Source organism: Moschus berezovskii, chromosome 19 (assembly GCF_049115385.1).
Source record: "Moschus berezovskii isolate FMDL1 chromosome 19, NW_MosBer_1.0, whole genome shotgun sequence".
NCBI classification, from domain to species: Eukaryota; Metazoa; Chordata; class Mammalia; order Artiodactyla; family Moschidae; genus Moschus; species Moschus berezovskii.
The window spans coordinates 31959307-31980734 of record NC_142478.1 but is presented as its reverse complement, the minus strand read 5'-3'; the positions used below and the strand labels follow the sequence as shown (position 1 = coordinate 31980734).

Below are 21428 nucleotides of genomic sequence, written 5' to 3'. Positions count from 1 at the left end.
GGATTTCTGGATGTCAATTTGGTAATCCCTAGAAAATAAGTACGTGGGTCTTTGGAGAAAGGACACAGCTGTTTATATAGTTAGCTGTGTAGCAATAAGGCATGAAGTTAGGAGTACTCCAGAGATTCTGCCAATTCAGCAGTTATTTCTTGAGAGAGAACTTTGCTTCCTCAAAAAAGGAAGACAAACGTTAACGATTTTTGCAAGAAAAATTAGGTAAAACTTTAAATTTGTAGACGGATTACCATCCCCATTTAAAAAAAAAAGACTTTGGTTAGATTTGAACCTCATCACTGTTAAACAGTTAAGATTAGAGCAAATTTCAACCCCAGCAATAAAAATGTTAACTTTAAGTCAGTCCCCAGTTTTAGTGCTTTTAAAGTAAATATGTGTTTTTGTGAATTGAGGTAAAGTTTCTGAATAGACGTGTCATAGATGTAGCTAGATGAACAGTTCAAGAAGTTTTTGTTGTCTTGTACTGACACTGTTACATAAAAACTAATGTGCTAAGTCGCTTCAGTTCTGTTAGACTGTTTGCCACCCTATGGACTGTAACTCACCAGATTTCTCTGTCCATGGGATTCTGCAGGCAAAAATACTAGGGTGGGTTGCCACGCCCTACTCCAGAGGATGTTCCCTACCCAGGGATCCAACCTGCGGCTCCTGCGTTGCAGGGAGATTCTTTACCGCTGAGCCACCTGGGAAGCCCAAAACTAATGGTGGTAGTGGTTATAGTTGCTAAGTTGTATCCGACCTATGGTGTGTAGCCCTCCAGGCTTCTCTGTCCATAGGATTTCCCAGGCAAGAATACAGGAGTTGGTTGCCATTTCCTTCTCCAGGGGATCTTCCCCACCCAGGAACCGAACCCGGGTCTCCTGTGTTGCAGGCAGATTCTTTACAGACTGAGCTAGGAGGGAAGAGGAAAATTTTAAAATGTGTCCAGTTGTATCCAGTTAGGTTTTTGAAGTCCTATTACAGGTGTTCTCCATACTCACTATTAAGAGAATGAGATGGTTCCTTCCTCTACAGATTGGTTGTTAAATATGGAGGTATATAATATCTATAAAAAGTTTAGTTTGAGTTAGTGAAGATTGAACTTGATCTGGTTTTTAGTGGCCATGAAGTTCAAACAAAAACTTGTTGAAAGAAGAAATTGAGAGTACAAGCTCCAACTCTTTATCAAAGGTCAACCAACGGGGTTGTTCTTCAGGAATGTCTGACTCCCCAAGGGTTTGCTTATATCTTTCCCTATATTTGAACCTGGTATACTGTAATAGGGTGACTTAACTTGGCACCAAACAAGTAGTTATAAGCTTAACTCTACATTACTAGAAGTTGATGTTCAGTTCAGTTCAGTCGCTCAGTCGTGTCCGACTCTCCGCGACCCCATGAATCACAGCACGCCAGGCCTCCCTGTCCATCACCAACTCCCGGAGTACACACAAACTCATGTCCACAGAGTAGGTGATGCCAACCAGCCATCTCATTCTCTGTCATCCCCTTCTCCTCCCGCCCCCAACCTTTCCCAGCATCAGAGTCTTTTCCAGTGAGTCAACTCGTCGCATGACGTGGCCAAAGTATTGCAGTTTCAGCTTTAGCATCAGTCCCTCCAATGAACATCCAGGATTGATCTCCTTTAGAATGGACTGGTTGGATCTCCTTGCAGTATAAGGGACTCTCAAGAGTCTTCTCCAACACCACAGTTCAAAAGCATCGATTCTTCGGCGATCAGCTTTCTTCACAGTCCAACTCTCACATCCATACATGACCACGGGAAAAACCATTGCCTTGACTAGACGGACCTTGGTTGGCAAAGTAATGTCTCTGCTTTTTAATATACTATCAAGGTTGGTTATAACTTTCCTTCCAAGGAGCAAGCGTCTTTTAATTTCATGGCTGCAATCAGCATCTGCAGTGATTTTGGAGCCCCAAAAAATAAAGTCTGACACTGTTTCCACTGTTTTCCCATCTATTTCCCATGAAGTGATGGGACCAGGTGCCATGATCTTTGTTTTCTGAATGTTGAGCTTCAAGCCAACCTTTTCACTCTCCTCTTTCACTTTCATCAAGAGGCTTTTGAGTTCCTCTTCATTAGTGTGGGTGAAAGCAGACAGTATTTTCTGGTTGTAAATGATGAGGTAGTTTTTACATTACATAAATTAAATATCTGAAATTGGAATTTTTACCTCTGCACTTGAATTCTTTGGCCTACACAGTCAAGATTGATACAGACTATAGTTTTTGGGTTTTGAGGTGTGGTGAGGTATTTTGGTTTTTGTTTTGGTTACAAGATTTTTTACTGGTTGAATTTTAATGGGTTTGAAAATAATTTTAATCTGTAAGAAACATAACTGCTATGATTCACTTATCTTTAAAGTATCCCTTCTAGTGTTTTCCCTTTTTAAAACTTCCCTCTGATTTCTACTCACTTAGCCCAAGGTTGGTCCTTTTGTAGTTACTTCATGCTTCTTCCTGCAGTGTCTATCATAGTGTTTTATATTGACTTCAGGCTCCATCATAGTATCTGGAACACAGTGAGCACTCAGTAAGTATCTGATGAAGGAATTAATTTACAGAATGTGTGTGCATACAAAATATCTATTACTGTAATTGAGTACAGTGAATGAGAAAAGGGAGAGAAAAGTCCTTAGTATGTTTGTAACCATTATCTAGTCACTCTTTCATGTTTTTATGTTAGATTTATTTCTGCAATAAGGAAAACCTTTGAAAGTCAAAAGATTGCACTAATTTATGCAATAGTTTGACATTTAGCACTGTGAGAAAAACATGAAGAAAACAAAGTTGGAAATAGCTAGGATCAAAACTTTAACATTGTCTGATAGTAAATGCCATAAAAAGTGATTTTTTTAAAAACTCTTAATTATATTTTCCCAACCGAGAAGATGACCTGGCAATTCAATCTTTTTAAGCGTGTCTTTTTTATTATTATAATTATTGTACTAAAAAACACATAACATGAAATCTACTCAATCTTTAAGGTGTTAAACACAGTATCATTAACTATGTGCACATTGCTGTGCAGTAGATCTCCAGAACTATTCATCTTGCATGACTGAAACGCTACACCTATTGAACAGCACTAATTTCCCTCTCCCACAAAAAGTGACTTTTATAAAACAAAAATAATCATCTGGTAAAACAAACACAAAATTTGTTTTCCCCCCAAGAAAGTTTTTTAAAGCATAAGACCCCCTGCAGAAGGGAATGACTACCCACTCTGATGTTCTTGCCTGGAGAATTCCATGGACAGAGGAGCCTGTGGGCTACAGTCTGTGAGATCACAAAGAGTTGAACACGACTGGGCTACTAACACACACATACACACAATCATTTTTGAGAGTGTACTCTGCCCCATGTACATTAACTCATTTAATCCTTACAAAACCGTGTAAGGTAGTTGCTATTTTTAAACCCTTTTTTACAGTAATTTCCTGATAATAGTTGAAAAGTGCCTGAATTTGGATTGGAACTCAGTCTGGTCCCCATGTTAGAACCACCATGTTAAGACCTTCCAGTGGTAGAGAATAATTTACAGCTAGTGTAATATGTGAAGTCCGGAGAAGGCAATGGCAAGCCACTCCAGTACTCTTGCCTAGAAAATCCCATGGATGGAGGAGCCTGGTAGGCTGCAGTCCGTGGGGTCGCTAAGGGTCGGACATGACTGAGCCACTTCACTTTCACTTTTCACTTTCACACATTGGAGAAGGAAATGGCAACCCACTCTAGTGTTCTTGCCTGGAGAATCCCAGGGAAGAGGGAGCCTGGTGGGCTTCCGTCTATGGGGTCGCACAGAGTCGGACACGACTGAAGTGACTTGGCAGCAATATGTGAAGTCGCTCAGTCGTGTCCGACTCTTTGCAACCCCATGGACTGTAGCTCGCAGCTCCTCTGTCCATGGGATTCTCCAGGCAAGAATACTGGAGTGGGTTGCCATTTACACTTTTTGCTTACATAGCCAGTTAGTCTTTTGTTACTTTAAGTGAATTATTGCTGCACAGTCCCTTGGACTGCAAGGAGATCCAACCAGTCCATTCTAAAGGAGATCGATCCTGGGTGTTCATTGGAAGGACTGATGCTAAAGCTGAAACTCCAATACTTTGGCCACCTCATGCGACCAGTTGACTCACTGGAAAAGACCCTGATGCTGGGAGGGATTGGGGGCAGGAGGAGATGGGGGACGACAGAGAATGAGATGGCTGGATGGCATCACCAGCTCGATGGACATGAGTTTGAGTGAACTCCGGGAGTTGGTGATGGACAGGGAGGCCTGGCGTGCTGTGACTCCTGGGGTCGCAAACAGTCGGACACAACTGAGCGACTGAACTGAACTGAATGTTCTATTATAATCTAAATGATATATAGTTGGTTTTTAAGTTGTGCAACAATTGTAAATACTGCTGAGTTTCTCTTCTTTTCTTTATAAAAAACCGCTCAAACTTCTGTGGAGCAATTAAAAGCCTTCAGCTGTTCACCCGTGGTCCTTCAACACGCGTCTGCGCGTATCCGCCAAGCCCCGCCCCCAGGACGTGCGGGCCGCGGGGCGGAGCCTCGGGCGCGGCGCTCCCCGGGACCTAGGCCGCCGGGAGCTAGTCGGCGGCGGAGTGAGAGGCTGCGGTCTGTGTTCTCTTTTTGATATACTTTCTCCCCTCTTGTCGTTCCTCTCATCCGCTCCCAGTCTTGTTGGCTTTTCTCTGGCAGCGTACTTTTCAGCTGCTGGTTCTGGCGGCGGTTTCCTCCCACTCTCCGGGCTGACTTCCTCATTTCTCCGTTTCTCTCTTAAATGCGTGGAGGAGGTGGCAAGTAGTCATGGGGTGAGGACGCAAACTGGAAAAATCTTACTGTAGAAAACTGAAGAAAAAATTTCGTGAACAGAGGGTTTGGAAATTGTGCTTACAAAATGTTTTATTGAGGAAACACATTTTCCATAACTTCCTTCTTTTATCCTTTGTGCAATTTTTTTTTTTAAATCCTCTCTAGACTCTTAATGCTCCGGGGTTCTGTCTCCATTCTCATCGTTCATTTGCTTTTTAAGATTTTCGCGTAGTAGAAGTATGAAAAGAATTGTTTTTTACTTTCTTTTTGTTACGACTAATTTGAAGATGAAGTTAAAATGTGAGAAACTGCATATTAATAAACATTCTTTTTAAGAAAATCTACACAGCCAACATTAAAATTGTATATTAGGGTGGTGTTCTGCTTGAATGAATGCATTCTTTCAATAATATTCCTAATATTCACTCTGACCTTTTAGAAATGTTCAGCGTGTGAAACGTGAGGGAGACAAGAGGTAGTCACAAAAACGTTTGAGAGATCCAGCCTTAAATTAGACTTTTTTTTTGGTATTTTAAGTTATTTTTGAATAGTAATGCATGTCTGTTTTAGTATAAAACTCAGGTATGTTAAAAAAAAGTGATACAGTGAAACTTCCATAGCTATCTCAGGCATATAATTCCCTCCAAAAAGGCAACTACTGATACACTGGTGTCTCATATATGCTTCCTGAGATAGTATATGCATTCACAAGCATGCATGCAATTACCCTCCCTTTTTATTACGTAAATGCGTACTTTTTTGGACCTTGCTTTTTTAAGCTAATATATCTTAGCTGGTATATATAGAGCTGCCTCACTTTTTTTAACTGTTGTGGGCTATTTCATTGTATGAGATAGCATAATTTATTTACCAGTCCTCTACCTGTGGGTGTTTAAGTTGCTTAACAATATTTCGTTAATCTGAACAATGTTACAGCAAATAACTTTATAGCGTGTCATGTTGAATGGGTACCGGTGTAATAACTCCAGAACTAGAGTTGTTGAGTCAAAGGTTATTGGCAGTTTTGCTTTGATAGTTACGGGAGCTGGTGATGGACAGGGAGGCCTGGCGTGCCGTGATTCGTGGGGTCGCAAAGAGTCGGACACGACTGAGCGACTGAACTGAACTGAGCGGTGCTCTTTGCTGGGTCTGAGCCAGTTATGCCTGAATAACATCTTGATTGTTTCTCAGAGTCCTCATTATCACGGCATTTTATCATACTTTCTGATTCTTGACTGTATAAGTGAAAAATAGTAATTTATCGTTTTGGTTTGCATTTCTACCATTAATGAGATAGACCATTTTGTATTTTCTGTGTGCTGGCTATTCATACTCTTACACCATTTTTTTTCTGCTGATACGATATTTTCATTATTGATTTCTAGAAGCTCTTTAAACAAATTATTTATCTCAACTATGAGTTGCAGGTATTTTTCCCAGACTGTCTTTGATTCTGTAATGGCAGGTTTTTATTTTTGTGGTGGAGGAAGATAGACTTTTGCTTTTATTTTTTAAGTGCTTGCATAGCCAAATGTATCAGTGTATCAGTTTTTTTCAAAATGTATTCTGGGTTTGGGGTTATATTTTAAAAGGCTTCTTTTCTACTGTAAGATTATATTATAAAAACAACCTCCCGATTTTTTCTTTCTTGTTTTTATGTGATTTGATTTATGTTTAGTTGTTTGGGTTGTTTTTTTTTTCCTGCTGTGCTTCTTGTCTTGTGGGATCTTAGTTCCCTGAGTGGGGATCAAACCCAGGCCCTGTAGTGAAAGCACAGTCCTAACCACTGGACCGCCAGGAAATGCCCTAGATCTTTGATTCATTTAAAATTTAGTTTGGTGTAGGGATCCAGTTTTATTAAATTGAACTGCAAAATGAACCAGTTGATAATGGATGAGTCCTGATTGATTAGCTACATGAGAACCATTGCCATCTCCCCATAGACTCCTTCTGTACACTATTTATCCAATACCTGCTATGGTGCCTGAAACAAAATGAGTAACCAATAAACCTTTGATAAACTAATTTGAAAGGAAGTTTCTAGATATGATATATTATCTTAGTTTTTTGCCATCATATTAATATATAGTGTTGAAAAAGAAAGAAACCCTAATACAGTTGATTTCTCCTGCATAAAATCTTAGAATCATGAAATCTTAGAATCCAGAGATTAGAGCAGTTATTCACTCCACAAATAAATTAGTAAGTTATTATTATTTACAGGCATTCTAGCTTATGGGGAGAAAATAAACAAGTTGGTCACGTAGTTTTAAGTGCTGTGAACCAGAACAGAGCAGTGTATGGACCATAGAGCATGACAGGGAGTGGAATGCTTCTCGGATGCCCACTAGCCCAGGTCGTGAAAGACACTGATAAATGAATCGGCTCTACTTCATATGAGCACATATGCAAACAAAGAAAATAGAAAGGTTGTGGGGGTTAAGCCACCACAAACCTAAGCATCCCTAGGGAGTTGAAAGGAAAATCAATTGTCTCTGTCTAGGTCCAGTATTTTCTTTAGATTATAAACTAGTGGGCAGGACTATACTTTTGAGTTGATTTTGTTGTATTATGTACACTTAGATTGATGTATTCTTTAAGCAGATTAACAAGTTTGTTGTTTTGATATGAAACTAATGTCATTTTATGCAATTTAAGTCAAAATTGTATTCTGAGTTCAGTCACTGAGTGCTGTCCGACTCTTTGCAACCCCATGGATTATGCAGCATGCCAGGCTTCCCTGTCCATCACCAACTCCCAGAGCTTGCTCAAACTCATGTCCATTGAGTCGGTGATGCCATCCAACCATGTCATCCTCTGTTGTCCCCTTCTCCTGCCTTCAATCTTGCCCAGCATCAGGGTCTTTTCAAATGAGTCAGTTCTTTGCATTAGGTGACCAAAGTATTGGAGTTTTAGCTTCAGTATCATTCCTTCCAATGACCATTCATGACTGATTTTCTTTCAGATGGACTGGTTTGATATCTTTGCAGTCCAAGGGACTCTCAAGAGTCTTCTCTTCACAGCTCAAAAGGATCAGTTCTTCGGCGCTCAGCTTTCTTTATAGTCCAACTCTCACATCCATACGTGACTACTGGAAAAACCATAGCTTTGACTAGATGGACCTTTGTCAGCAGAGTAATGTCTCTGCTTTTCAATATGCTGTTTAAGTTTGTCATAGCTTTTCTTCCAAGGAGCAAGCCTCTTTTAATTTCATGGCTGCAGTCACCATCTGCATTGATTTTGCAGCCCAAGGTAATAAAATCTGTTTCTGTTTCCATTGGTTCTACCCTTGGTCATAGCAGCCATGGCGCTCTTCCCTGCTAGTGGAAGTCTAGCTGATGTTTCTTGCAATAATTTACAAATAATATTCAAAGAAACCTTAGAAGAAAAGGAGGAAGGAACCAGTGGAAAGATTTAGATTATCACTGCCTTACAGTGTCGATGAGAGTAGCTCTGCTTTTATCATTTATCTTCCAGCTAAGATAACATTTTGCAATAATTTGAAGCCACAGTCTTAGCACGAACCAGCATATGTGCTTGGAAGTGACAGGCTATTTTTAGGAGCACATCACTGCATATGGGTTAATTCCATTTATAGATAGAGATGATGGCCTACAAGAACTGGGAGTTGCAAATTCCCTGGTGGAAACCCACTGATTAGGATAGGCATCCCTTTAATTGCATGGAGAATGAGTGAATCTACCAAAACTTCCTAGTCACTGAGCTATGTTTTGCCAGGATTGTCAAAAATTGTCAAGCCCTAAGTTAGGAGTATAGCGTGTTGGTGCCAGAATCAGATTTAGTGAGCATTTCTAACATCTTGATTTATTTCTTTCTCTATGCTGCAAGAAGTTACTAGTACCAAAATTGGGAGTAGAGAGTAATATATTTAATTTTGAAGAATGTGCCTTCATATTTCAACAGAAGAAAATAAATTTATTATTGAGGTATATTATCCCATGCAAATCAGGACTAAATTCCACATATATTAGTTTATACAGTCTTATCACTCATGAGCTTATTTCAATGATGAATATAAATTGCTCAACATATCCTCTTCTAAAGTGCTATTAGCTGCAAATGACTCACGATACCGTAACTATTTTTTAATATTAAAAGTTATTAAAATTTGTTAGCATATAGTGAAGATTGAGAAAACTACATACTTTACAAAAAGGTTTTTGAAGCTCTTGGATTCGTTATCTGACACACAGCTTATATATTTGGATCTCCCAATGCTGGGCGCATAGTAGGTACTTAATATATATTTGTTGGAATAAATTTATTCAAGTATAGTTTTTATGAAGCCATCACATTGTATACCTTAAATATATACATTTTACTTTTGTCAATTATACCTTAGTAAACCTGAAAAAAATGTCTTGAAGCAAGTTTATTCAAAATGTAGAACTTTATTATTTGCAATAAAAATAACAGGAAGCAAGGAAATGCATTCAAAGACTTCAGATAAGTCTAGAAATATCATCATTTACTAATCAAGATTATCTTTTGGGCAAGACATAAGGACCTAGTATAATTTGGGGGAATCTGTCACTCCTAAATAAGGTTTCCCTCTATTTGCAGATTTCTGAAATATCTTCTTCTGGGAAAGCATGACTGACATTGGTTCAGTTTCTTGATTTACTAGCTATTTGATCTCGGACATGTCTGTGTCTTCATTTGTAATATATATTAATAGTTTCTCTACAAGTTTTTGTGAAATTAAATTTTTATAAAGTGCTTGATCCATAGTGTTCAACAAAACATAATTTTATTAATTTAACACTGTGTCCTTCTGCTTAATGCTTAGAGTAACAATTTGAAATGAAAATACTGTTTGTGTCAGATGTACTTTGTTTGAAAGTTTAATGATTGCAGATTTTGTTACCATATTTCAGTTGGAGAGAAGGGATTAACCAAGCATGTGGTCATTTAACACTTGAAATATCAAAGATTGAAAAGGCTAAGAAAAACCTTACTCTGAGACTAAGGACGACAATGTTAAACTTTGCCAATCTTGAAATGCTTGAAGCCCCTCCCTCCATTTTCACTCCAAAAAGGAAAAGAATTTTAGCCGAAAGAACAGTGTTAACAACAATGCTTGTGTTCATTTATACAGATTTCAAAAAATCAAATTGAATTTTACTTAAAGATCTTAATTCTCAGGCAATCCAGTAATTCATCTGCACACTTTACAATAAGACAAAGAGTGGCAATATAAACTTATAGTGCTTATAGTTTTAAGTAAATGAACAGTTTGCAATGGATTAATTACAGTTGTTAAAAATTATCTTGATACACTCTTTACAAGGTAACTCGAGGCAGATCTAGTCTTAACAATTTCACATCCAGTCACCCATTATAATAGAATTCCATATCCATGATTTACCACAACATGAATGGCCTTTTGACTGTCAGAACCGTGTTCTTGTCACTCTGCTGCGTTCCTGCCTGCTATTTGGCTTGGAAATTTTCATTTCATTTCTTTCTAAAGGAAACATTTGTAAATTGTTAGTTTTTCTTCTTTTTTTTCCCCCTTAGAGTCTTTAGATGGATTTTAAAATTGAACACACTTGGGATGGTTTTCCAGTGAAGCATGAGCCAGTGTTTGTCAGGCTGAATCCAGGTGACAGAGGAGTGATGATGGAAGTCAGTGCTCCATTTTTCAATGATCCTCCAGCCCCACTAGGAGAACCAGGAAAACCTTTCAATCAATTGTGGGATTATGAAGGTAAGTAGAAGTGCTGTATTTTATTGCAAACATAAATCTTTTTATAATAACCTCTCATAGAACTATTATTTTATCTTGCTCTAAGGAAGTGAGTGCTTCTGAGCCCCTGACGTGCAGTTTTCTGATATTTCCTACCAATCTCTCTTTCTGACTTTTTCACCATTACCTCTGGACTTCAGCTATATAATGAGAACAGTGAAAAATGGCAATTACGAATCCAGATTTTTAAATTGCTGCTATATTTCCTTCCTTTACGTCCGTTACCTATTCTAAGAAGAGTTCAGCATCCCTGTTTTGTTTTTAAGTATCTTCAAATGGCTACTTTAACCTTATAAACCTTCTTTATGGAAGCTTTGGGGTATTTTACTTATTATAAAAACATCATCAACTTCAACATGAAGTATAGTTTTTATTTTGTACTGGCAAATCATGTTATACATCAAAGGAAGAAGGCTAAGAGACTTGCAGTGAAGTTGCAGTTTCAGGTTTGCTGTATGATCACCTTCTAATGAATCCTAATTAAGCTACCAAACTTATCTTTCTGAAATAATCTTTATGATGCCATTTCCTAGATTACAGATCTTTACTATCCCTAAGATAAGGTTCAAATCCTTCCCCTCAGCTTTCACGTACTCATGAATTGAGCTATCATATTAAACCAAAAGCTCTTAGCTTCCTAAAGGCTGATAGCCTAACCTTTCAGTCATATTCTCACTCATGTACCTTTTCTCGTTCTAGCCCCCACCCTTGATACATATTGTTCACAGTCTAATTCAGGTTCCATTTCTTCAAAGAAACCTTTGATGACTCTTCTAGTCCATGCTAACATCTGCTTTATCTATACCATTTGTATAGCATGCATTTTGTTGGTGTTAATTTATCACATCTTAAACATATATTGTTTTTTATTGATATAGAACTTGTATATACCAACTTCCTGATCATGTTAGTCACTCACACTAATGTGAGTTATATACTGGAGGTACTATAGACACTAAACTCAACAAATCCTAAACTCAACTAGTCCACTTCTCTTATAAACCTACTTCTTTCCCTAATTGCCCAATCTAAGTCAATGGCACCATAATACATCAAATCACCAAAATAGATATGTGATATCTTTTTAAGATATCCATCTCTGTCTCTATATTTGGATTAAGTCTTGTCAGTTTCACCTCCTAAGTGTTTCTCTGATTCAATATCTCTTCTTCATCCTATTATCCTTGCCATAGGTAAAAGACTTTAAAAGGAATAATAAGACTCACTGAATTGTTAATGGGACCATATCTTAGATATTTTATTATTATAAAAATAACACATGGAAAACTAGGAACAACCTAAATGTCTATCAATAAAGGATTGTGTTAATAAATCATAACATTCTATAGAAGAATACTATGCAGCAATTAAGTAGAATTAGTTATCTATATGCTGTGAACTAGCATGTGTGTGTATATGTGAAGAAAGCAAATTGTAAGCAGAAAATGATTCTATAGATACATTTTTTTTATTCTGTGCAAGTAAAATAGATTGTGGAAAGGCAGAAGTCTGACTGATTTTAGAGCAAAGTGGGAAGAAAAAGACTTTGACTTTTTACTTACATATATTGTTTGATAATAAGCATGTATCACTTTCATAATTCTCTTAATTTTTAAAATAAGCATGCTCAGGAAATTGTAAAGAAAAATCACCCCCCTGTATTCCACTTGTCAGAGATAAGCAGCCGGAATGTTTTTGTGCACGTTTTGCAGGCCTTCAAGCACAGGCATGTGTGCATATTTCTGTTTCATGTACACTAGCTTATTGCTCTGCAGCTTCCTTAGCAAGTATCATTCCTTGTATCTTTCCTACATCAAAAATACTTAACTGTATATTTTATTTCAATGACTGAATTATATTCTATTACATGGAGTACACAGATTTTATTATTTTTAACAGCTCTCCTATATAATGTGTGCTTAGTTGCTTAGTCATGTCTGAATATGTGACCCCATGGAATGCAGCGGGCCAGGCTTCTCTGTCCATGAGGATTCTCCAGGCAAGAATACTGGAGTGGGTTGCCATTCCCTTCTCCGGGGGATCTTCCCAACCCAGGGATCGAACCCAAGTCTCCCACTTTGCAGGCAGATTCTTTATCATCTGAGCCACCAGGGAAGCCTCTCCTATATAATAGGTTTATTTATGTATAACAGGAGGTAACCATTCAGACCCTTTCTTTTGAGTAATACTTTGATAAATAGCATGTTACTTCTTTTCTCAGTTGTGTGATTATTTCCTTAGGATAAATTCCTTGAAAAAGATAACTAGCTCAGAGTCTGTGTGATAATGCTCATTTCTTTTCAACCTCACCAGCTCTAGGCTTTATTAATATTTTTATTTAATGGCTATCTGATATGGTTTTTCCAGTAGTCATGTATGGATGTGAGAGTTGGGCTATAAAGAAACTTGAGTGCCAAAGAATTGATGCTTTTAAACTGTGGTGTTGGAGAAGACTCTTGAGAGTCCCTTGGACTGCAAGGAGATCCAACCAGTCCATCCAAAAGGAAATCAATCCTGACTATTCATTGGAAGGACTGATGCTGAAGCTAAAACTCCAATACTTTGGCCACCTGATGCAAAGAACTGACTCATTTGAAAAGACCCTGATGCTGGGAAAGATTGAAGGCGGAAGGAGAAGGGGACGACAGAGGATGAGGTGGTTGCTTGGCATCACCAACTCAATGGACATGAATTTGAGTAAACTCCAGGAGTTGGTGATGGACAGGGAGGCATGGCGTGCTGCAGTCCATGGGGTCACAAAGAGTTGGACACGACTGAGCAACTGAACTGACTGACTGATATGGGGAAAAAAGATGATTTATTTTTTATGTATTTTTCTTACAGGCAGTGTCTAGTTTTTATTTTCCTCTTTTCCTCATGGTGATATAGCTCTAATTAAAGATAATGTATTAATTCATTTATATTCTAGAGATATAAACAGATTATCTATTGTTGAAGCAAAATTAAATTTCTCTATATGTTCTATCTCTGTTTTCGAAAGTTGTGGAAGCGTTTTTCTTGAATGACATAACTGAACAGTATTTAGAAGTTGAACTTTGTCCGTAAGTATAAAATATTTTTTCTAACTCCTTACTATATATTTTGAACACATTATTTTCTAATTATAAATCATATAGATTAATAAAAGCTCAATAATTCTGTCTAACTAGTGGGAATGTTAGTCTGAATTTATCTGAATTATATATAATTCTTTGTTTTCAGGTAGATATGTAATGTAGAATATGTTTTAGAAAATATTACATTGATACTATTTTCAATTCACTGATGTAGTTGTTTTCTAATAAATTTGAAGGTTGTTTTGCAAAATGAAAAATTCTTATAAAACAAACTCATTATTTACACTGTAAATTTGCATTCAGTTCAGTTCAGTCGCTTAGTTGTGTCCAACTCTTTGTGACCCCATGAATCACAGCATGCCAGGCCTCCCTGTCCATCACCAACTCCCGGAGTTCACTCAAACTCATGTCCATCCAGTCGGTGATGCCATCCATCCATCTCATTCTCTGTCGTCCCCTTCTCCTTCCCCGAATTCCTCCCAGCATCAGAGTCTTTTCTAGTGAGTCAACTCGTCGCATGAGGTGGCCAAAGTATTGGAGTTTCAGCTTTAGCATCAGTCCTTCCAATGAATACACAGGACTGATCTCCTTTAGAATGGACCTTATTATATATTAACTATTTAGAAATAAAGAGGCATATAGATATAATGAATTGAACTGCTTTATGAAAATGATGATTACTTTATGAAAATGATGATTAATTTATGAAAATGACTTTTTAGGGGATTCTTTTAACAACTAGGTTAAATTTTAATCTTATATATTACGTAACTATGTGTTCATGTATTCCTCCCTTTATACATTATTCATTTACTGAGTATATACTATGTCACAGATTAAAACTAAATCACACATGGCTTTTCCTAGACTCAAGAAAAGTATTAACCATGGACACTCTCTGTACAAATTTAACTGGTCCTTGGCAACTGTCTACCTGGTTGTCAGTTTTCTTTCCTCTAGATGTCAAAAAGTAAATTTATGCCTCCTGTTATCTAAATTGTAAGAAAAGTTAATATTTATAAATGAAATATTTATTTATATACAATTACTATTTTAAAATGACATTTCAGTACTCCTCAGCATCGGTTATCTTGCAGTCTTTGTCCTTTTGTAGACCAAGCAGAGTCCCAAACAATTGATCTAAATGAGATTTTGGATACAATTTTCTTTTACTTTGATTTCTTGCCAATACTAGATTTCTTGCTAATGTAACTGTTTGCGATTATAGTTTTTCAGAAGTTACTATATATCTTTGTTACCCTTCAAATAGCATGTCCAATTTTTTTTTGAGAAATATGATTAACTATAAACTATAATGTGAAGTAAGTAAGTTTCTCAATCCTGGATGTTCATTGGAGGGACTGATGCTAAAGCTGAAACTCCAATACTTTGGCCACCTCATGCGATGAGTTGACTCACTGGAAAAGACTCTGATGCTGGGAAAGGTTGGGGGCGGGAGGAGAAGGGGACGACGGCGAATGAGATGGCTGGATGGCATCACCGACTCTGTGGACATGAGTTTGAGTGAACTCCGGGAGTTGGTGATGGACAGGGAGGCCTGGCGTGCTGTGATTCATGGGGTCGCGGAGAGTCGGACACGACTGAGCGACTGAACTGAACTGAACTGAAGTAAGTTTCTAATAGCATCAGAAAGCTAAGGCAAATAGGTTTATAACTTGCATGGAAGGTTAGTCAAGAACTTGGATCTGATAGAATTCTTAAGCTACATCCTTAGCTTAAATTTGTCAGATAGTATCAGTTTCGGAGAAGGCAATGGCAAGCCACTCCAGTACTCTTGCCTAGAAAATCGCATGGACAGAGGAGCCTGGTAGGTTGCAGTCCATGGGGTCGCTACTAGTCGGACACGACTGAGCGACTTCACTTTCACTTTTCACTTTCACACATTGGAGAAGGAAATGGCAACCCACTCCAGTGTTCTTGCCTGGAGAATCCCAGGGACGGCGGAGCCTGGTGGGCTGCCGTCTATGGGGTCGCACAGAGTCGGACACGACTGAAGCGACTTAGCAGTAGCAGCAGTATCAGTTTATTTTCATAAAGTGATGACTTAGCACAAAATACATTGAATAGAGTTACCTTTTGTTAGAAAATTATCCAATAACCATGTGTATGAAATTCTAAAAGTTCAATTTTAGATATATTAGGACAGTTAATAATCAATAATCTTGGTTTTGCTTCAGGCAAGCAACTATGACAGTTAACCTCTAGGAAAGCAATTTGAATATGTTTGACTTTGTAAGACCTTTCATTGCTCTTAACATATTCGTATGGTTGCATAATAACAATAAAAATAAGCAGAGAACTTTTAAATGGAAAAGAATACTTGTTTCTCTTAGACTCATTTCTTGAAGAAAATCCTTCCGGAAAACTCTCAATAGACCATCTGTGCCAAATGTTTAGATACAGTCTTTTACAAAGACAGTAAATTTGCTTCATGTAGCTATTTGAAATCCTTTGATTCTTACTGACAGGGATAATCCCAATTATGTTCTATTAGAATTTTCTTGTGGGGATATGTTGTGCTTCTTTTTTAAAATAGACATTAGTGTCAGAACTAATGGTAAAAAGCAGGAAAACCCAACAGGCAGATGGGATAAGGACAATTGTACTAGGAAATAGTTATAAATTAAAGTCTTCAGCCTGTTAAGTAGTTTTAGAAAACCTGTATTTTTATTTTCTATCTCCTTAATGAGCTTCAGGACAGTTTTCTTATAGAAATAACATTTAAAAAAGTTGTGAGATTTTGACCTGGAAATTGGCGCCAGCTTCTCTTAGGATACTTTAATTTTCAAACTAAGTTTTCTGATGAACTCCAAATATCCCACCCATTTTTCATACTCTATATCATCTAACCAATTGAAATATTTCATATTTCTTATTTAAATAATAGAAGGAAGAATCTGAACATGTGTAACTTTATGCATTTGATGGCACTTGCCTGGGAAATACGGAGAAGGCAATGGCACCCCTCTCCAGTACTCTTCCTGGACAGAGGAGCCTGGTGGGCTGCAGTCCATGGGGTCACTAAGAGTCAGACACGACTGAGAGACTTCCCTTTCACTTTTCACTTTCATGCACTGGAGAAGGAAATGGCAACCCACTCCAGTGTTCTTGCCTGGAGAATCCCAGGGAGGGGGGCCCTAGTGGGCTGCCATTTATGGGGTTGCACAGAGTCGGACACGACTGAAGCGACTTAGCAGCAGCAGCAGCCTGGGAAATAAGTCATTTCTAAGTAACTGAACATGCTGGCTCTCCCTGTAATTATCTAGTATGCATATTGCGTCCTTTAATTATTTGGAAATTTAGTCACAAGCATGCACATGGAGGAGGTCATGGCAACCGACTCCAGTATTCTTGCCTGGAGAATCCCACAGACAGAGGAGCCTGGCAGGCTACAGTCCATGGGTCACATAGAGTCGGACGTGACTGAAGCAACTTAGCATGTGCACACACACGTGGAGACGGGAAAGACAGTGAAGAAAATAATGATCGTTTCAAACACTCATGACGAATTTTAAATTTTACAGCCACGGACAGCATTTGGTGCTTTTACTCTCTGGAAGAAGAAATGTGTGGAAAGTAAGTAAATGAAAATATGAGACAAAATCCTTAAGTGTACAGGGTATTGCTTGTACATATTACTGTTGTTGTTCAGTTGCTCAGTTGTGTCTGACTCGTGTTCATGGGTTGTTCACGTGACCCCCGTGAACTACAACCCATCAGGCTTCTTTGTCTATGGGACTTCCCAGGCAAGAAAACTGAAGTGGGTTGCCATTTTCTTCTCCAGTTTAAAGTATAAATGTGAATATACCTTTTTGTGTTTCACATGTTGTTTCTGTAGCAAGGAATTGATCTGTCATTCAAAGTGTCCAGAGGAGAAACAAAATGGGAAGGCAGTGCTTCTATTCCTTGGAGTTATTTTCCACCAAATGTGACAAAATTCAATTCATTTGCAATTCATGGATCAAAAGATGAAAGAAGCTATGAAGCTCTTTACCCTGTACCTCAACATGAGCTGCAGCAAGGACAAAAACCTGATTTGTAAGTAGAAAATAAATGAAAATATGTCCCAACTGTAAGAGTTTTTTTTTTCAATTAATTCGTGGTAGGGTAGCAGTAACATTTTTTGATCAAAGAAGACACATATAAGCAGTCTTATACGTGTTTCTCCACTGCTGTCAGTAGAGCACTTAGATTTCCACAGTAGTGTGAGAAGAATCTTCTTAGTGAGTACTATAGCAATTAATATTGAAGTATAGTTGCAAATTTATTTATGATCCCCTTCAGAGGTATCTGTATTTCCTGGTGTGAGCGGTGGGTTAATAAATCTTTTCTTCTGCTGCTGGAGAATCTGACCTTTCTTTAACTCTCTAGTTCTCTTCTCCTGGTCACCTCATGAGGATACAAATGTCAGCTGTATTTCTAGGCAGGATAGATGGGGACAGCAGGGCTTAGGGATTTCCCTTTAACAGTACCGTCTAGTCAAGGCAATGGTTTTTCCCGTGGTCATGTATGGATGTGAGAGTTGGACTGTGAAGAAGGCTGACCGCCGAAGAATCGATGCTTTTGAACTGTGGTGTTGGAGAAGACTCTTGAGAGTCCCTTATACTGCAAGGAGATCCAACCAGTCCATTCTGGAGGAGATCAATCCTGGATGTTCATTGGAGGGACTGATGCTAAAGCTGAAACTGCAATACTTTGGCCACCTCATGCGACGAGTTGACTCACTGGAAAAGACTCTGATGCTGGGAAAGGTTGGGGGCGGGAGGAGAAGGGGACGACGGAGAATGAGATGGCTGGATGGCATCACCGACTCTGTGGACATGAGTTTGAGTGTACTCCGGGAGTTGGTGATGGACAGGGAGGCCTGGCGTGCTGTGATTCATGGGGTCGCGGAGAGTCGGACACGACTGAGCGACTGAACTGAACTGAACTGAACCCTGAGGGGACCCTGGAAGCTACTCCTAGAGAGTTACTACAAGGAATACTATCTCCTGTGGGGCAGCAGGCATACAAGCCAAGGAGTCACCTGCAAATTTTCCATTTCAGTCTGATCTCTTTGCACCTGAAGCTGTCACTTAAGGAGAATGTAGCCCCGGGCCAGTCTTATGAATGCTTCATGGACTGCTGCAAACACTACCCGCTGAGAGGGAGGAAAGCCAGACACTGTCCTGGGGCAACCTAAGAGTACTCAAGTGGCCCCTGAGAGTCCCGCTCTACTGAGTGTACTCAAGTGGCCAAGGTAGTCTGGTGAGTCTGCATGTTTAGAAAAGCCTGATAGAGACATCCTAGTGGGCTGTGCACCATGGGAGACTGATTTCCCTACCTTTTTACCCTTGGCAAGTGCTGCACTGTCTTTCCCTCTTGCTCTTCCTGTCATGCTCTTACTCTGCTCTGCTTGGATTTTTATCTCTTCATGCCTATTCCTTTATTCTGCCTGACATATTTTCTGCTTTCCCCCTTGCTTTTCTCCCAGGTCCTGACCTTTTCTAACCAACCTCTTTCTCCCTTCCTTTCTCTTATCCTTCGATGTTGTTTCCTTAGCTGCTTAATCTGGATTGACAGTTGTGACTAAAACTGGTTCAACTTGATCAGGTGGGCAGAGTGGGACAGGAATCTAGATGCCACTCATTCAGGGCTTTCTTATCAAGATGGCTTGTTTCTCTGGCTTCTCACAAGCTAATGCACTCCTGTATTTGGGCTTCTTGTTTATAGGTTATTGGATGCTTACTCTAGGTAAAAGTGTGATTATGCTGTCAGCTAGCGCAGAGGGATTTCCTTCAGAGCTGAGTTCCACTGCAGCCTGTGAGCTAACCCTCTCTCCTCTTTGCATGCTCAGTCGCTTCAGTCATGTCCGACTCTCTGTGACCCTGTGGACTGTAACCCACCAGGTTCCTCTGTCCGTGGGGATTCTCCAGGCAAGAATACTGGAGTGGGTTGCTATGCCCTCCTCCAAGGGATTTTCCTGATCCAGGGATCGAACCTCATCTCTTACATCTCCTGCATTGGCAGGTGGATTCTTTACCACCAGTGCCACCTGGGAAGCCCCTCTCTCCTCATTAGGCCACAGTAAAAAGCTAATAGTTAAATGATAGTAAATCCTAATAGTTAAATAATTTTCTTAGAGAAAAAAAGAATTAGATTTAACTCTTTTACATAAATCTGCCTTGCTTTGGCAAAGGAGTATATCCTTTAATCTGTTGAGCTGAAACTTTTTTAAAACAATTGTTTGTATAACTGATATAAATCCTATCAGAGCTTGAATATGAAAATATCTGTGAGAATATAACGTGATTTGTTTAAGACTAGATGAAATGAGTCAGGTTTTGACGGTTGATTTTTGTTTCTCCCTTCAGCTGTGAGGGAGCTATTTGCAGAATTGAAAGGAGAGTGCTTTGAGATATGGGTGAATATTTTCAGAGCTGAATGTTTGATGACTAGAGTAAAAAAACTATACATGTGAATACATCTTACCTTTGAGATTCTTAAAACAGAATGTTGTCTTATAATAGATATGACAAAATAAATAGCCTCTCAGGACAAATTTTTCACAAGTATATAATTCATTTAAATTCCGACTATCTTTTTCTTTGCATGTAGCCATCGTCTGGAATACTTCAAGCCTTTCAGTTTTAACACACTGCTTGGAGAAAAGTGGAACCAACCAGAATCAGACCTGTGGCTAATAGAGAAACCTGATGTGTAGGAGTATAGTCGATGACTGTATCAATCATTTCTTCTCTATACCCTTTAATGTAAACCAATAATAATCTCTTTCAAGATATCATGAACACATTTTAGTGAAAATAGAGTATTTCTGTGGTAGATTGTGTATGAATTAACAGGAAAGTAGAAAGTTCAGATATGATTTTAACTATAAAGTGAAAATGTTTCTTAGTCACTTTGTCCAGGAGCCATCATGTCAAGGTTCTACCATCTGCCTTGCATCACCATCACCCCCAAATATCCCTGACTCTGTCAGCCAAAATCATCATTTCTCTTCCCACTTCCCTAAATCTCAGCCAGCTTGTAACCGAACATCTTATTTGTACATTTTTGAACTCCATTGTAATATAAATTCTCGGACTTCCCTGGTGGTGTAATGGTTAAGAATTCGCTTGTCGTGGGTTCAGTCCCTGGTTGGGGAAGATCCCACATGCTGTGGGGCAGCTAAGCCTCTGCACCACAACTACTGAAGCCTGTGCCCCCTGGAACCAGTGCTCCACAACCAGAGAAGCCACCACAGTGAAAAGCACTCACCACTAGAGGAAACCTGTGTCAGCACCGAAGACCCAGCACAGCTCAAAGTAAACCCATAAATTTTTTAAAATTGGCATTTCCTTCTGAAAAATATTTATATAATAATTCTTTACTCAGACTCCTCTGTTCATACTTGAATAGAAAACAATGGTATATTTCATTTGAACAGGAGGTACACATCTGTTAAGGCATTATTAAAATACATGTGCTATTTAATCAGTGGTTTTTTCCTGTCTTATGGTTACTTTTCTTTTGTAGAAGAAAATAGAATGAAGTTGTCTTGAATTCCGGCAACAGATTCTGCTTTTATTTGCAAATAAATGACATTTTCTTCATGCTGTTAAACAAGATGTCAAAATGTCTTCATTTTATTTTGTAAACATCAAACAATTCTGGTCCATAATTTTCAAATTTTGTTACAGTTCATTGCTTGAAGCCATCTAGTAGATTATCTATGAATTTCTCCACCA

At 38.6% G+C, this 21428-nt stretch overlaps 1 protein-coding gene across 6 annotated transcripts; it reads left to right on the top strand.

Moving 5' to 3' along the window:
- Nucleotides 1-4540: 4540 nt before the first annotated feature.
- C19H4orf33 (chromosome 19 C4orf33 homolog) lies at nt 4541-21306 on the top strand. Of its 6 annotated transcripts, none has more exons than XR_008683107.2 (8): nt 4561-4635; nt 7799-8085; nt 10375-10564; nt 13605-13665; nt 17226-17277; nt 17540-17739; nt 18748-18948; nt 20299-21306. XR_008683107.2 is itself a non-coding variant. In XM_088828025.1 (6 exons), exons 2-6 carry the CDS (start codon nt 10384-10386, stop codon nt 20402-20404), a joined length of 600 nt encoding a protein of 199 aa, XP_088684151.1. In that variant the 5' UTR covers nt 4541-4635; nt 10375-10383; the 3' UTR covers nt 20405-21306. The 6 variants fall into 6 exon arrangements, 1 of the variants encoding a protein (XP_088684151.1); XR_008683105.2 differs by lacking the exon at nt 4561-4635 and adding an exon at nt 4840-5133; XR_008683106.2 differs by lacking the exon at nt 7799-8085 and having other exon boundaries at nt 4541-4635.
- Nucleotides 21307-21428: the final 122 nt, after the last annotated feature.

Coding starts and splice junctions, on each gene's coding strand:
- C19H4orf33 (XM_088828025.1), top strand. CDS start 10,384: ATGGATTTTAAAATTGAACACACTTGGGATGGTTTTCCAGTGAAGCAT. Junction 10,565..13,604: donor TCAATTGTGGGATTATGAAG/GTAAGTAGAAGT, acceptor TGTTTTCGAAAG/TTGTGGAAGCGTTTTTCTTG. Junction 17,740..20,298: donor CAAGGACAAAAACCTGATTT/GTAAGTAGAAAA, acceptor CTTTGCATGTAG/CCATCGTCTGGAATACTTCA.